This window comes from Zeus faber (genome assembly GCF_960531495.2).
Source record: "Zeus faber genome assembly, chromosome: 17".
NCBI classification, from domain to species: domain Eukaryota; kingdom Metazoa; phylum Chordata; class Actinopteri; order Zeiformes; family Zeidae; genus Zeus; species Zeus faber.
This window is the reverse complement of record NC_137204.1, coordinates 23,979,522-23,996,544: the sequence shown is the minus strand read 5'-3', so window position 1 is coordinate 23,996,544 and position 17,023 is coordinate 23,979,522. Positions and strand designations below refer to the sequence as shown.

The 17,023-nt window shown below is 42.4% G+C and overlaps 1 protein-coding gene across 1 annotated transcript in view; it reads right to left on the bottom strand.

Annotated features, from left to right (window-relative positions):
* Nucleotides 1-2,872: 2,872 nt before the first annotated feature.
* The window catches only part of ank1b (ankyrin 1, erythrocytic b), a gene marked incomplete at both ends in the record, with an annotated part of 102,552 nt that continues 88,401 nt past the window's right edge, over nt 2,873-17,023 (bottom strand). The window contains 5 exons of the mRNA XM_080018404.1: nt 2,873-2,941; nt 4,121-4,192; nt 5,101-5,374; nt 6,120-6,789; nt 15,638-15,709. Coding sequence (XP_079874530.1) covers nt 2,873-2,941; nt 4,121-4,192; nt 5,101-5,374; nt 6,120-6,789; nt 15,638-15,709 — 1,157 coding nt within the window. The remainder of the gene's footprint in view (nt 2,942-4,120; nt 4,193-5,100; nt 5,375-6,119; nt 6,790-15,637; nt 15,710-17,023) is intronic.

Below are 17,023 nucleotides of genomic sequence, written 5' to 3'. Positions count from 1 at the left end.
TTTTAATTGGCAATTTGGCGTGTTTGAATTTTTTCGTACTCTATTATTATTTTTTCCGATAAAAAGGACATTCATTCATGGAAAATGGTAAATGTCCAGCTGAGCAAGCTGCCCGCTGTCATTCTGGATATAACGCGACATATTTTGTGACGCGAGAAACTCAGACGCAGTTCACCCGACGGCCACTGGGGGTGGGGGCACCGGCTGTTGTATGCGGATACGCATTCGGTGTGAAGCGTGCCTTAATCGACCAAACAGACCTTCCGCCGTTTTCCCTAGTAACTTCGGTAGTTTTCCAGACGAACAAAACCAAAACGCGTGAACCATTTCAGAAAACAAAAAGATACACAAAAGAAACCCCACACCCCCCCCCCCCCCAAAAAAAAAACAAACACCGCCCCGGAGGCCGCTACAGCCGTTGCGAACAGAGATAAAAGGTCACAGAGAGAGAGAGAGAGAGAGAGAGAGAGAGCTCACAGTCTGAATAGATACACGGAGGAGCGATCGATGTTGGTGGAAAAAAGGTCCATGACTTGACTGCATATCGACTGAGGCTACCGGAAAATAAGCATGTCCGCGGCCGCGTGAGCCCACGTGACACGTGTGCTACTGTAGGTCGAACAACAGAGGAAGGTAGAAAAAGATCACGACCCCTGCCGTCCAAAAACAAAAACAAACCCCCCCCCCCCAAAAAAAAACCAAAACCCAAAAACAAAATAAGGTGGCGTGGAGTCCACCGCCACAGACGTCACCGAGCGGGATCCCCCCCGTTTTTCTTTTTTGTTGTTGTTTATTTTCCCCAAAGAAAAAAAACATTCCAGCGTCTGTGATGAAAGAACAGCGGGTTTAAAAAAAAAAACCATCCACACACACACACACACGCGCGCACACACACTTTTAGTGCTCAGACTGGAGGTGGGCGGGGGGTCCGGGGGGTCCGGGGTGGACGGAACCAACCCCCCCCCCCCGAAAAAAACAGTGCGCGGGAAGAAAGAGCGAGCGCGTTCACAAACGGAGAGACGTCATCGGAGCGTACGCGGACATAACACTCACAAGCCGGAGGGGGGGGCACGGACCGATCCAATCGTGACGGGGGCGGAGGGTGGGGCAGCGCCAAGCCGGAAGAAGCAAGGAACACATGCTTTTTGTTTTTGTTTTTTTTCCAAAGAGAAGAATACGCACGCGCGCGCGCACACACACACACACACACACACACACACACACACACGCACACACACACGCACGCACGCACGCACGCATATGTACACGGACACACACACATCCATGTACGTAGCATAGAGTGCATATATCACAGAGTCATTTTTGGGGGGCAGGGCAGGCCGGGGGCGGGGGAGATAAAATACTTGTTTTTTTTGTTGTTTTTTTGTTTGTTTCTTTTTGGCTGTCGTGTGTTTCAGACGCGTGGTTTTTTTTTTTTGTTTTTTGTTTTGTTTTTTTCAAATCCGACACAAAGCCCGCCCCTTCGGAGGGTGAGATTGACGAAAAACGATCCGTTCCGTACCCGAATCCCCAGGGCGGGGGGCGACGACAGCCCCCCGCCTCCGCCCCCTGCCCCCTGCCCCCGCCCGCCGATAAAGTACCTCCCACACCCGTCTGCAGTTTTTGTTTGTAGATAATGACAGTTCATAGGTCAAAGGGCATGCACCAGCAGTCATCATGCGATTACAGTTGACAGGAAGCACTTTTTGTTGTTGTTTTTTTTTTGTTTGTTTTTTTTTTTCCTTTTTCCTCATTTGGTTTTTCTGACATATATTTTATTTCGTTAATATTTTTTTTTTTTTTATATATATAAAAAAATCTTCATGCCCTAGTCTAAGTTGATTTTTTTTTTGTTCTCTTTAAAAATGTTACAAAACTACAAGTTGAATTCCTCTTTTTTCCTCTTCTCTCCCCTCTCTCCACTTTTTTGGGGCGTGGTCCCTCCCGTCGACGCGGCATCGCCGTTCTTTCGAGGATTCTTTTTTTTTTTTTTTTCTTCTTCGGTTTCCGCGACGCTGTAGTTTGCTCTTCTTTCCTTGGTCTTAGTCTCTTTGTTTCTGTGATTTCTTTCTTCTCCCTCCTTTCCCCTCCGCTTCCCCCTCCTCTATTTTCTCCTGCGTTCTTGTTGTGGTTTTGTGGAGGATGGTTTGGCAGTGGATGTCCGGTCCTGGGGGAGAGGAAAAAAACACCGATATGACCAAAGTGCACCAAATATACGTGTATATTTACACGAAAAAAAATAAAAAATGAAATGACATCATACAAGCTGTCTGCAGGCATTAAAGAGTTACTTTTAATACGCTTTAAGACAAATCTCACTAAAATTTAAGACAGATTTTCGACAAATCATCTTCAATGAAGTATTGCAGTTAAGCACTATACTGCATATATGGTGCAGGGAAAGAGGTCGCTATTAGATAAAAACAGGGAAAGTTATGAACTACATCAGTGGTATTCAAACTCTTTTTTGCCGAGCCCTGCTCCCTAGGATTTGGAGGACCTCCCGAAAAGTCCCAATAAAAAAATGGGTGATAAGTAAACAAACGTAGTTCATAGCAAACCGGGTCGATCAGTCACGTTGATTTTCACAGGCTAACGGGGGCAGAGACGTGCACAACGAATGTCGAGGAATAATACAAATATGTTGCAATTTTATTATTGTCAATGAACCGTTGAAAATAAAAACAAGTAAAGTCAACTTTTATCCAACTGGCATACCCCGAGTGGGGCGTGCCCCACAGTTTGAATACCACTGGGACAAGGGGTTGAGGGGTTTTATCAAGCTCTGACCAGCAGCGGCCGATAGATTCTCCCAAAAAAAAAAGCATCTATCCGCCCAAGGTACCTTGCGGACTGGGGAGTGTGTGTGTTTTCACTGTTTTACTCTCCGCAGACTGGTGCGCTTGACTGACTGAGCGCCCTTCCTCACATCCACCCCCACCTGGAGGGGGGAGGCAGGGGGGGAGACAACACTCTGAGTGGTTAGCCTTTTTTTTTTTTTCTATTCCCAAATATTTATGCTTTTTTGTGGGGGGCCAATTTTCCACTTTTGTTTTTATTATTACTTTATTGCGATCACCTATTTGTTCTGTTGTGCGCTGCTGTAACACTGCAATGTCCCTCCAGGGATGGAAAACTATCCAATCTAATTTTACCCAAACGAATGTAATGCAATGTAATGTAATGTAATGTAATGTAATGTAATCTCATCTAATCTAACTGTACCCAAACTAATATAATGTAATGTAATGCAATCTTATGTAATGTAAAGTAACCTTATCTAATGCAATGTAATGTGATCTAATCTAATTTTATCCAAACTAATATAATGTAATGTAATGTAATGTAATGTAATGCAGTCTAATGCAATGTAGTATAATCTAATGCAATATAATGTAATGTGATGTAATGTTATGTAATCTAATGCAATGCAATATTATGTAATCTAATGCAATCTGATGTAATATAATCTACTTCAATGTGATCAAATCTAATCTAATGCAAAGTAATGTGATCTAATCGAATCAAATCTGAATTGAAATAAACTTTCAATGTACTGTATCTTCCCTTATACTAAGCACTGGAATACAAGTGTGCCCTGTGCGGTAGTAGAATAATAACTAATGAAACAAAGTGATCATTTCAATTAATGATGTTTCATTAGCATAGTGTTCTATTTTTATCCTGACATGTCACCCTCGGCAGAGTAAATAAAAGAAATAGTAATACGTGCTAACAAACAGTAGATATTGCATTGCAATTTAAGGCTGTTTACTCACCATGCTCCAAACAAACTTATATTTGTAATGTTGTATGAAGATTTTTGTAAGACTACTGTATATACAATATAACATGTTTTTCAACTGTGAATATTGAAGTTATGAAAGACAAGATACCTTCATTTAATAATAATAATAATGATAATAAAAATAAGAATCGTGATTTCAGAATTGCCAATATAATTGATCCGTTAAATTACCCGACACAATATGTGTGAGTATTTATTAAGTGTACACACACACACACACACACACACACACACACACACACACATACACACACACACACGTGAATTTTGTGCGTGTGTGTGTGTGTGTGAGGAGCGACGGGACAAACTCACCTTTCGAGCGAGAACGTTTCCGTGTTCGTCGACAAACTGCTCCTCGGAAGCGTAATCCTTCTTCTCTTCCCTCTGTCAAAACCACGGGAAAAAAAGAAATCATCTGAACGACTGGAACTTGCATTCAGAAGGGTTTAAGTGACACGAAACAAAACCCGAATCGATAAGTGAACAAGGCGGACCTCCCCCATGTGTTGCATCATACGAAACAACACATTCTTTGTTTGGTGACATCATCAAAATGATCAGTTTTGATGGGTGGCTTTTTTTTTTTACTTGAACTTGCTGATGACCGAACAAAAAAAAAGGAAGTTTGAAGGTATAATTTTTTCCAGCCATTTTTATTAATTACGTGGAGTCCCCGAAGAATCAATGTCGAAGAAAAATGTATGTATCTCTTAAATTACTTAAATTTGTTTGTGACCCAAAATCATTAGTTTATGCCCTTTAATTATTAATTCAGCCTCTCAAATGGTCTCCTAAATTGCTTCTCCTAATCTATAAATGGTTCCCTAAAATTACTAATTGGCTCCTTCCAATTACTAATTTGTTGCCTTGAATTAGTTATTTGAACATGTAATAATAATTATTCAGTCAATTCTCTCAAAATTTGAGGAAAAATAAAATAGAGAAAAAAGACCCAAACTTAACTTATTAACTTTATTGATTCAAGGCAACAAACTAGTCATTTGAAAGCAGCGGTTTGTGACTTGGGAGAGCAGATTACAAACTCGTGGGAACCAATTCAGTAATTTGTGTGAATGGAAGACAAATTCAAGGGAACCAATCATGAGCGGGAGACGAGGGGTTAACATCCAGAGGGCCGATTTTTATAAAGTAAAAGTTACTTGATCGTACACGGGGAGCTCTGTATAATTAAAAAAAAATGCTAATTAAAAAAATTCAGGCATGGTGGAGAAGTCCCTCCTCCCTTCCTCCCAGGCACAGGAAGCGGCGGGCGGTCGGCGCGACAACCTGACCTGGCCCTGCCTCCGCTCCTGCTCCCAGGCGCGAAGCCCCGCCTCCCGGTGAGCGAAGCCCAGCCCCGTGTCATAGGGCTGCGTGCCCTGCAGTGGGCACCCACGCAGCACGTGGGTGTAGCCCGTGTCACACACCGGGGTCAGCAGAGCCTCCTGGGCCACACGCAGGCCCGGAGCGCCGCCGCCACCGCCGGCCCGGCTCTGCGAGCTCCCCCAGCCCTGCAGCGAGTCCTTGTCCGGGAGGTAGGGCTGGAACGCTCCCCCGCCCACCACCCTGAGAGAGAGAGAGAGAGGGAGAGAGAGAGAGAGGGAGAGAGAGAGAGAGAGAGGGGGAGAGAGAGAGAGAGAGAGAGAGAGAGAGTTACCACGAGAAGGGACAAGCACGGGTATAAGGAAAAAGACACAATAAAATGACCCAGACTATTTAGCTCTGTGGAATACTTGATTCTAATTGGTCGAGGGCTCTGTAAATAATGACCATTGCCACAGGCACCACCAGGCCACACCTCCACCTGGTTTCACGTCCCTCGTATCACCTCGCGCATGCATTAAATGCGCTTGCTAAGACTAGCGAGTGGCGCCATCTTGTGGCGCTACATAGAAGCTACAACTGAAGACTTAAAGAGATCGATGTGGACATCGATATCAAAATAATTACAAATCAATATTCGGTGTAATAAGCAGGATAATGTGCAGCGGGCCGGTCATTATCAGAAACTAACCTCCCTCCAGGATGATACAAGACTCCTTCGCTTAATGATCATCCTCCTGGGATTATTTTGGGATAATGACCAGCGGGTCATTATCCTGCTTATTACACAGAATATTGATTTGTAATTATTTGGATATCTTGATACGATATCTTTGATATCTTGATGTCCACATTGATCTCTTTAAGTCTTCCATTGTAGTTTCTTTGTAGCGCCACTCGCTATTCTTGCATGTTTACATGAGTTTTTACATGTTATAAATTTTACAGTGAGCATCACAACACACAAACACCTCTTCTACCTCTGTACCTGTTGTCTCCGTTGTGCTCGGCCGCCCGACTCAGTCCCGACATCTCGCACAGCTGGGCGTAAACCTGCTGGCCTGTAACAACAGAAAGCCCTTCCACTGAACCCAGCCCTACACCTCCTACACCCTTTGCACCTCCTCCTCCTCCTCCGCCTCCTGTTGCCATGATCTCCCCCCTCCTCCCGTCCGACCTCTGACCTCCCAGCTGGCCGTTCAGGTTGACCTTGGGAACGGCTCCGCTGGCCCTCACCCTGTCCCTGTCTGACATCACGGTGGGCGGCTCCAGCGGCGCCACCTCCTCCTCCACCTCCCCTTCCTCCTCCTCCTCCTCCTCCTCCTCCTCCAGCTCCATGATGGAGCCGCTGGCCCCGCTAGCGCCGCTGCCAGGGCGGCCCAGGCTACAGGGTAGTGAGAGCGTGGCGCCCTCCGAGTCATCGGCCCGGCTGCTGCCGTCCAGGGAGTAGTCCTCCACTGTCACCAGCGAGGGGCTGACCCCCGCCGGCCACACCTGAACGTCCGACATTTCCATCAGTGTGTCTTCCTCGGTGGTGGCGATGGGGGCGCACTCCAGGCTGGAGACCTCCTGCCAGTAGGGCTCCACGCCCAGCGGAGAGGGCAGGCTGTACTGCAAGGAGGCCGGGGACAGCAGCTCCTCCTGCACCAGCGCGTAACCTGGAGGGATAGACAGGGGCGACACAAGAGAGAAACTAACACCACGCAGGCACACGCAGGGCGTAGAAGGATGGAGGAGGAGGAGGTGGTGGTGGGGGAGGGGGAAAGGGGGGAGACTGTTTCTCTAACCTGGAGGGGAAACAGTGCGGCCAAGCCCTGTCCCAATGCACGGTACCAGGAAGGAGACTAGAAGTGTTGTTGTTTCTTTTAACAAGCACTTACTTACGTAGGGGCGTCGGATTTGGTTTGGTTTGGGATCACGGGCCAAATGCTCCGTTTCCTGCTACATTCAATAGGATGCGAATCGCAAAGTGATCTTACAATTGCTCCCAACTCGTAAGTGCTTGTAAAAACACTGGTTCACATGTTTCAGGCTACTTTCAGTTCAAAAAGGCAGAACACGTGTCAATTATTTCAAGTTTTCTTATTTTTTTAATTTACGTTTTGACTGAAAGTAGGTAAAACATAGTACTTCTTTCGCCCAAAAAATAATCCTTTTCAGCTTCTTCGCTCGACTTTCATAAACTCGTCTGATTGGTTTCTTAGTGAATTTGAAGCAAAGGAAGCCATTGAGGTCAGTATCATTGGGACACGGCCGTCAGGGGAGTTAGGAGTGTCATCCACTGTCCATAGGGTGATTAGTGCAAGAATTGGGCAGCTTTCTCCGTTAGAACTAAATCAATGCTGCAGCGGGAGGGGTGTGCTCCGTCCCGGGAAGAGTGAAGAAGAAAAGGACGCGTGCCGTAGGCGTTGTTGTTGTAAGTGGGGTTGGCACGATATTCGTTCTCAAGCGGCTGTGATGTCGGTTCCAGGAATTCGGACGTTATTTTTTTCTAAACACATCTTCGTCTTACGATGTTACGTCACGTTTTACCACAACAAACAGAAAACAGAAATCTCATGTCGTGATACAAGGTTTTTTTCTTTGACCTAGCCTCATTTGCCAAGATCAAAACGGGCAAAATTGTAAAAAAACGATATTTTGGCTGTTAAATCAAAAAAGAAAAAGCATTTTCTCTGACTGTTTGAGATGCTATTCATAGTACAAATAGAAGTGTTCAAAGAATATATTGACTTTGGAGCGAGCCAAAAATTATGTAATAATAATAATAGCAATAATAATAATATAACAATAATAATGATAATAACAATAATAATAATAATAATAATAATTATTATTATTATAATTATTATAAAAAAAGAATATATTGATTAAGGCAAATGTAATAAAACAATTTAATGTCTCAGTGTGTATGTATAACAGATCACTTGTTAGTCTGAAAATGTAATTCTAAAGTCAAAGTTACAGAAAAATAATCCAGGCAGAGGCATAGGACTGTAAATGTAGACCATAAAACAAATGTTTTGGATGTTTGGATAGTCTGTTTTAAAGAAATCTTTTCAACTGTATCAAGAGTGAAAATCGTTGTATTCTTAATGTTTAAATTATCGTTCCAACCCGAGTCACAAGCTAGAGGGGAGTGTCATCAGCATCTTGCAGAATCTACTGAGGAGGCTGCAAGCGACCGGTGCCTCGGGATTCAAACATGCGTTTCTATTCTAGGAAAATCAAACATCCCAAAAGCGCGCGCGTGCGCGCGCACACACACACAGACACACACACACACACACGCACACACACACACACACACACACACACACACACACACACACACACACACACACACACACACACACACACACACACACACACACACACACACACACACACATTCTGTTCGCAATGTCTCAGTCAGAAAGTACTGAAGACAAAATCATAGTAAACATAGTAAAGAATGATAGAGTTTGTTTATCTGCTGATTTGACTGTTTATGAAGTGACGAGTTAGTATCTGATGAGAGGCAGCTTGGCTTCAATTCATGTACTTTACTATGATTCATGTACTTCCTAATAATAAACACATCGTGAAAACAAGTGCAGAATACTACACTACCTCCTTGTACTACTACTACATGTACTACTACTACTACACTCCCACTTTGTACTACTTTACTACTACTACTACTGCTGATACTACTACTACTACACTAACACCTTGTACTACTACTACAGGTACTACTACTACTACTACTACTTCTACTACTACACTACCACCTTGTACTACTACTACTGCACTACCCCCCTGTACTACTACTACTACTACACTACCACCTTGTACTTATACTACTACTACTACTACTACTACACTACCACCTTGTACTACTACTACTACTACAATGCCAGCACCTTGTACTACTACGACCACTACTACTACTACTACTACATCCATTACACTACCACCTTGTACCACTACTACGACTACGACGTTTTGGTTCAATTAGTTACCCCACATGAGAAAACAAATTCAGTGTATTAAAAAAACCCTTTAAAAATTATATCTGTGAAGAAGCCTGTAGAGGGAGCCAAAGTCTAGTGCATGCTATGACCAGCAGAGGGTGCCAAAGCCTCCATAATACAGAAAGATTACATTTTGCATCTTCCAAGGTCACACAGGGGACAGCCGAGGACTGCAGAGTCAGCTTTTTTTTTAAACCAGCTGCCACGGAAAGTTACAACGCCCTTTTCCAAGAGAGGGGAGGGTGTTCAACTATTAAGGTTGTGATTGGCTGGAAAGTGACATCAGAAAGCGGGGAGACAAAGGCTCAGAACTGCGATTGGCTCAAAACAGGAGTTTAAAAGTTTTATGACACAAAAAGAGGCAGGACGTGAATGAGCAAGAGCGTCTTCACGATTATAAAGCAATGAGCATAACCGGGGATAAATCAGTCGGTTTTGCGAAGCCTACTCCGAGTTTGTTGTTGTATTTTTTTTCGATACACAATAAACTTGATCACATAAGATTTTGTTTTGTTCCAGTGTTTTTTTTTGTAATTTAGAATAAGATAGAAATGTCGTCCAGAGATCCAGGCATGTTTTTCACAGGCCCAGGCCTGGACTTCTTTGTCCATGACAACTACTACATTACCACCTTTTACTACTACTACTACCACACTACCACCTTGTACTACTACTAATACTACAACTACTACTACTACACTACCACCTTGTACTACTACTACTACACTACCAGACTTGTACTACTACTACTACTACTACTACTACTACTACTACTACTATAAATACTACTACTACTACTATTAATACTACTGTTGCCACTATAGCTACTACTTCTACTACTGCTACTACAACAACTACTACTATTATTACTATTACTACTACTACTAAACTGCTACCACTACTAATACTGCTCTTCCTACTACTACTATTACTACTACTCCTACAACTGCTACTACTACTATTGCTACCACTTCTACTGCTACTACTTCTATTACTGCTTTTACTACCCCGACTACTACTACTGATACTACTGCTACTACTACTACTACTACTACTACTACTAGTACTGATACTACTGCTACTCCTACTACTGTACTAAGACTGCTACTACTACTGCTAATACTACTACTGCTACTACTACAACTGCTACTACTACTACTGCTGGCACTACTACTACTACTACTGCTATTACTACAACTACTACTGCTACTACTGCTTCTACTACTACCGATACTACAACTACTACTACTACTGCTTCTACACCTACTACTACTACTGCTACTGCTACTACTACTAATGGTACTACTGGTACTACTAGAACTGCTACTACTACTACAACTACTACTACTGCTTTTAATGATAAAAGGTAAATGCACCACTGTAAGGGAATTTATTCATAAATCAACCACGTTTCATTATATAAGCAGATGCTACAAATTTGCTGCTGCTGGTTACAACCTTAAAATATAACAATGTCCTCACATTTTAATGTTCTCATGTAATGCTTGCTATTGTTATTTTTCAACCCAGAACGTATTAAAATATTGATTCCCATCATGTATAACAATTCATAGTACAACCACGCTAAGCGCATTACTTTTGAAACTTGATACCATTTGTGCTTTTGACTGCGCTTCAATGCAGTCCAATGAGGCAAGGCTAAAAAAAGTCTTATTTTGAATAATATCTCATTAATATCACATAATATTCAGAATTTATTTTTGTAACTGTTGCAGAACATCCTGAACATATCATTGGATACAGCAGGGTTCCAGCAGGAAGCGACGCAACTTCCTGTTTCTAGTCTCTTACGTTAGCCTGGATGTCGCCAAAAAAGCTGATTTGTCGAAGTGGGGGAAAAAGAGTCAAGAAAAGCATTAAAACATAATAAAATGCACAATTCGCACATCTTTTTTTTTTTGAACATATGAAGACCGCCTCACGATATTGTTAATTTCCCATCTTCGAAAAAGGGGATTCAACACATTTCTTAAGGCATAAATGTTTGCCGCATTGGACTGCACTGAGGCATAGTGAGAAGCTGTGAAAGAGTGGTAAGTTTCTCAACAGTCAAGCATACAGTGGAGTTGTGCTATGAACAGTTATAAATGATGGGATTCAACATTTTATTGAAAGATAATGAACCTATCCCTTAACACAATGGTAATTTATGCATGGGTACTCAACATATTTTTTGGGAGAAGTACAGATAAGAAAGTTTATCTTTCTAGGCTTCAACAGCTGCTTTGGACTGATCAACTATTAAGATTATTTACCTATTCAACATATTTATTATTCATCATAGGTGTTGAATATATCATTTTTATATTTATATTATCCTAACCACACTTTAAAATGTCAATCTTTGATTGTCCATTTTTCAGATATTTATTTACAGTGAGTGGTATTAGAGAATTACTCAGCCTACTCCAATGAGTTCAGCATGGTTCAGCGGTTGTTCATTATTTATAATCGTGTGTCTATGCGCAAAATTCCTGCAGACAATGAATTAGGGTGCAAACATTAATGATCACTGTCCAGAAAGAACTTCAGCAGCAGAATATCTCATGCTGATATACAGTAAAAACACGAGACGCAAAACAACTTTTTTCACTCCTACTCACCAAATGTCTCTGAAACGACTGAAGAATGCCGCTCAAAATTAACCGTATAATTGCAAACCAAACCCGGTAACTAACTTTAAAAAAGCGAATTATACTTGTCATCCCATAGACTCCATGGGACGGTTTCGCAGACGGTGTGTCATCGAAATCAGGACTAATCTCCGGGTGCGTTACAATGACATTTCACTGCATATATGTATGAATATATGTATGTGACAAATAAACCTCTTGAATCTTGAATTTAGAAATTTTAATATAATGCTATTTAATGGTATTTATCCAGAATTTAAAAATGCCTTTCTGAGACGTTGCTTGATTTAAGATGAATAAGTTGTTGATTAGCAGGTCCTAGACTGAGGTGATGAAGGACCAGTCGGCTCCTTCTGTTCGGTCCTGGCACTGGTCTTAGCCCAGATCACCCATTTTCTTAAGGTCAAGGTCGACCTGGAGGCCACACCCATTAATCCAAACGTTTAATTCATGCCTTCACTTAGACCTAGATAGAAGCAGATTTTTTTAAACCAAGACAAGGGCAAGTCTGAGACTATCTGAAATCATTACTGAGAAAGGCCATTTCAGTTAGTCCAAATTAAAAGTGTGATTTAGTCGAAGATTAGGCCTAAACGGTATAATAATAATCCGCCAAACCGCCGCCAATATCTCCTAGCGATGGGTGTGGTATGATGTTTAATAATGGGTGAAATACTTCTTTAAAGTGTTTTGGTTGTGTGCAGTTTCAAAATTTGGTTAGTTGTGAGTTTATATTATTTGGATGCCAATGGACAAGAGTGTGAGCAAGCATGTGTGTGTGTTTCTGGGATGGTATAGGGCCAGGGGGGTGACGGAGATATGGGGGGGGGGGGGGGGGATGGACTCAGAAGGAGGAAGAATGGAACAGATGAGTCTGGGTAAACCTTTCCCTTCACGCCTGCTGATTGAACGTAAGCACACACTCACACACACACACACACACACACACACACACACACACACACACACACACACACTCACACACACACACACACACACACACACACAGGTGGAGAACAGAGGCACTGAATGCGGGTGAAGCAACAAGTAAACTTCAGACATTGTGATTGACCTGACACAAATTAAAACAAATAGACACAGCACGGTACACTGCACGACACACACAAACACACACACACACACACACACATACACATACACACAAACACACATACACACAAACACACACATACACACAAACATACACATACACACGCACACACACATGATGCTACAGACATTAAAAATACAGATGCACACCATTGATTCAGGGTGAGGTCACAACTCTCAATTGCTTTCAGGTATATTTTCAACGCACCCACAGCACGACATGAACGCACTTTACACCAACATCTCTACAGGCAGATAATGTTTAAACAATGCAGTGGCGAGAGTGAGACTGTCTTTTGGGAAAAAACAAAGTGCCTTATTATTATTATAATTATTATTATTTTTTGATTTTTCAGGGATAATTTTACAGGGATAATGTGAAGCCCTGTCCAGGGGTTTATTTGGCGATAATGACCAACTGGCTGTTCAATATCCCGCCTATTACATGGCTACTTACTTAATCATTTTATAAATGATTTATAAATAGCTAGTATGCAGAGTTTAAGAGCTTTCGTGAAGAAAAATATTCCTCAACAAAGTGACTAAAAATGGGAATGACGTCTTTTGATGAGAGCTAAGCGAAAGACACTTACGACGGTGAGTGACGTCAGTGTAAACGCTGAGTAGAAACTGTTGTTTTGCCCAGGATGGGGCAGAGCTCACACCGCAGCCACATTGTGTCCCGAACATTATGTGCTCTGCAGTTTATCATGTGATATAACTGAGCATCAAAAAACACAGGTACATTTACAAGAAAAACAAAACAAAAAAAAAAACCAAACAAACAAACAAATAAATAAATAAAACAGTCGATTCATAGATATAGCATTTAGAAAGGCTCAAAACACATGAATTGAATTGAGAAACCATTTACAATAGAAGGAAAAAACTTCAGACGTAGAAAGCATGCCATGCACATAAAGATGTTTTTAATAATTCAAAAACAAAAAAAAAAACAAACACCAAGAACCAAGTGAACGGTCTTTTCTTTGGCCCAGGGAAACCCCCTGACTCACAGTAAATATCTCTTTTACCCGTCATTGCACACACATCCTGAGCCAGAGCTGGGCAAAAAGGTATTAACATTTTTCCATATGTGTTTTATATATAGCATTGGACTGAGATTTGCATTTACTTTTGTTTTTATTACTGTTTAAAATAAATAATACATTTGATCTACTGTTTTCACTTTGTAATAATAACGGAAATGTGATTATAATAGTAAATAAGAGTGTAAATCACACTATAAAAACAGATTATATCATATATAATATATACAATATAATTAGATAATTATTATATTATATAATACTATAATTTATTTTGCCAGCTAAGCTTTCTTTAATATTATTTTATTAACCATTTGGCCCAGGTCTGACACACACAAACACACACACACACGCACAAACACACACACACACACACACACACACTAACACACGCACACGCACTAAAGTCATAGTACAGCGACACATGCAGCATGCAAACATGCACAAACAAACTGTAGAACTACACACACAGAGCTGGAGAGAGGAGGAGAGAGTCCCCGACCCGACTGGGCGGGGGAGGAGCGCGGGGGAGATAAGATGACGGGAGAGAGGAGGCCCAGAGGTCAACATGAGGTCATATGAGGTCAGAGGTCGGACAGGTAGAGCTGTGAGGAGGAGGAGGAGGAGGAGGAGAAGAAGGGAGGAGTAGGGCGGCTGGGCAGCAGATATGACATGTTATAGAGTCGGAGAGAGAGCGAGAGAGAGAGGGAGAGATAGAGAGAAAGGGGGGGGGGGAGAAGTCCCCCTGAGCGGACAAGACAAAATTTAAAGGTCTTTGAGAACATTGCAATGTGTTTTGTGTGCAAAAACAATTGCAATACTTCTTTTCCTCCAGTGTGACTGGAGCACTGAAATGATGCCTTGTTCTCAGAGGAGAGAGAGAGAGAGAGAGAGAAATAGAAACAAGGTATGAAGGCCCACAGCAGAATATCTGCGTCCTAGCCCTATCCCTGGAGTAGTGTATCCATCCCAGACATACACATACATGTGTAAATGTGTGCATGTGTGATGCACGTGCACATGTGCATATGTGCGCACACACACACACACACATAAACGAAAACATAAACATTCACACACACACATACACGCACACACGCACACATGCACACACACATCTCCTACATCTATTTTGTAAATGGAGGATCACTCAATTTATGGTGCGTCTATATACTTAGCTACACAAAGTGAAATAGTAACTATATCTATAGATAACTTCAATGGAATAAAACACTTTTTTTTTGTTACAGTAGGTTAATAACATGATTCGACTCTTTCGAAGTTGCGGAAGTGACTACTTTAAACCCTTTTCCGCGTCGAGTGGAGCAAGAACTGACGCGTTTTCGGGCTTAAAAGCATGAGGTGTGGAGAACAACCGTAAGTGAAAAAGAGAATGACGGTGTGCCGCCCCCGCCCCCCACCCCCCGCTGACCGACGCACAGAGGAGAGCGCTGGGCGTGGCATGCTGGCGACCGCCGTCCGGGCTCACAGGGAGGGAGACACACACCATTCCTCAGAACCTGACGTTTCCCGCCCCCCCCAAAAAAACGAGTCGTCTGAGTTCCTTCATCCTCATCCTCATCATCATCATCATCATCATCATCATCATCACCATCATCATCACCATCATGGAAACATGAGCAGCAAACCATGCAGCCCGAGTGCCCTTCAACTTACCCCTTCTGAAAAACGGGGGTCTAATAACGCGTGGCTTGTGCACTAGGCGCGGGGGCCTTGTGTCCGTGACCTCTTGTGGAGCAACAGAGACAAGGTAAAATGGCCGTTACCCAAAACACTGGGAGCAGCAGGGGAGACCAGCGGAGGTGGGAAGCGACCGGGAGGGGAGCAATGTCTGGTACTGACCAGATTGTGTACTGTACAGCGTGAGTTGGTATTGGAATTTCGGTTTGTTTACGTTTTGTTTTGTTTGTTTATGTGTGATGTATAAGTATGTATACTTGCAATGGTAGGTTTCATCTCTGCAGCGGTCCGCTCATTTCTCCATATTGGACGCGCGGTTTCATTCTCCCATATGGAGTTCAATGCATGTTATGGGGGACACATCCACAATTCAAAACTGAAGGTATTGTTTCCTTGAATTTGCAGAGTCAGACCGCTGAGTGAGATTTTGCACTGATCGCAGATTGGGGATTTTTCCTCCATTACTTGCATTGAATTGCTGATTGTGAGTAGAGAGCTGCTCCTTCAGTTTGGAGAAAAAAGTTGGACTGCTGTGGGAATTAAACCTACTAAAGTGTGTCTATTACTGTACTGTGCATGAGGGGTGAGTATAAAACAGGGACGAGCTTAAAAAATATCCAACACCCTGACAACCTACCTCACAATGTGCCCACAAGTATCATGTCCACTGGAATGTAATGTAATGTCCAAATGGTGCGGTATGGCAAAAAATATTTTGAATAACATTTTAAAAAGCCAATCTGTAGCAAATATATGAGGGAATAAATGTGTAAAACATACCCATACTGTAAATCTCTAATGGTAAAAGATTAAAATGTATTAAAGTAGTTTATTGTAGTAGAAAGGTAGCATTAATATATTTAAATGTATAACTTGTGCATTAATAATCAGTGCTCAAAAGCTGTAGATGGTCTGCTAATATTTGCATTGACAGCTTACATTAATCAGCCACAACATAAAAAACACTGACGGTTGAAGTGAATAACATTGATCATCTGGTTCCAATAGCACCTGTCAAGGGGTGGGATATATTAAGCAGCAAGTGAACAGTCAGTTCTTGAAGTTGATGTGTTGGAAGCAGAAAAAATGGGTAAGTGTGAGGGTCTGAGCCGCTGTGACAAGGGCCAAGTTGTGAAGTCTAGACGACTGGGTCAGAGCATCTCCAAAACGACAGGTCTTGTGGGGTGTTCCCAGTATGCAGTGGTTAGTAGCTACCAAAAGTGGTCCAAGGAAGGACAACTGTTGAACCGGGGACAGGGTCATGGACGCCCAAGGCTCATTGATGCACGTGGGGAGTGAAGTCTAGCCCGTCTGGTCTGATCCCACAGAAGAGCTACTGTAGCACAAATTGGTGTAAAAGTT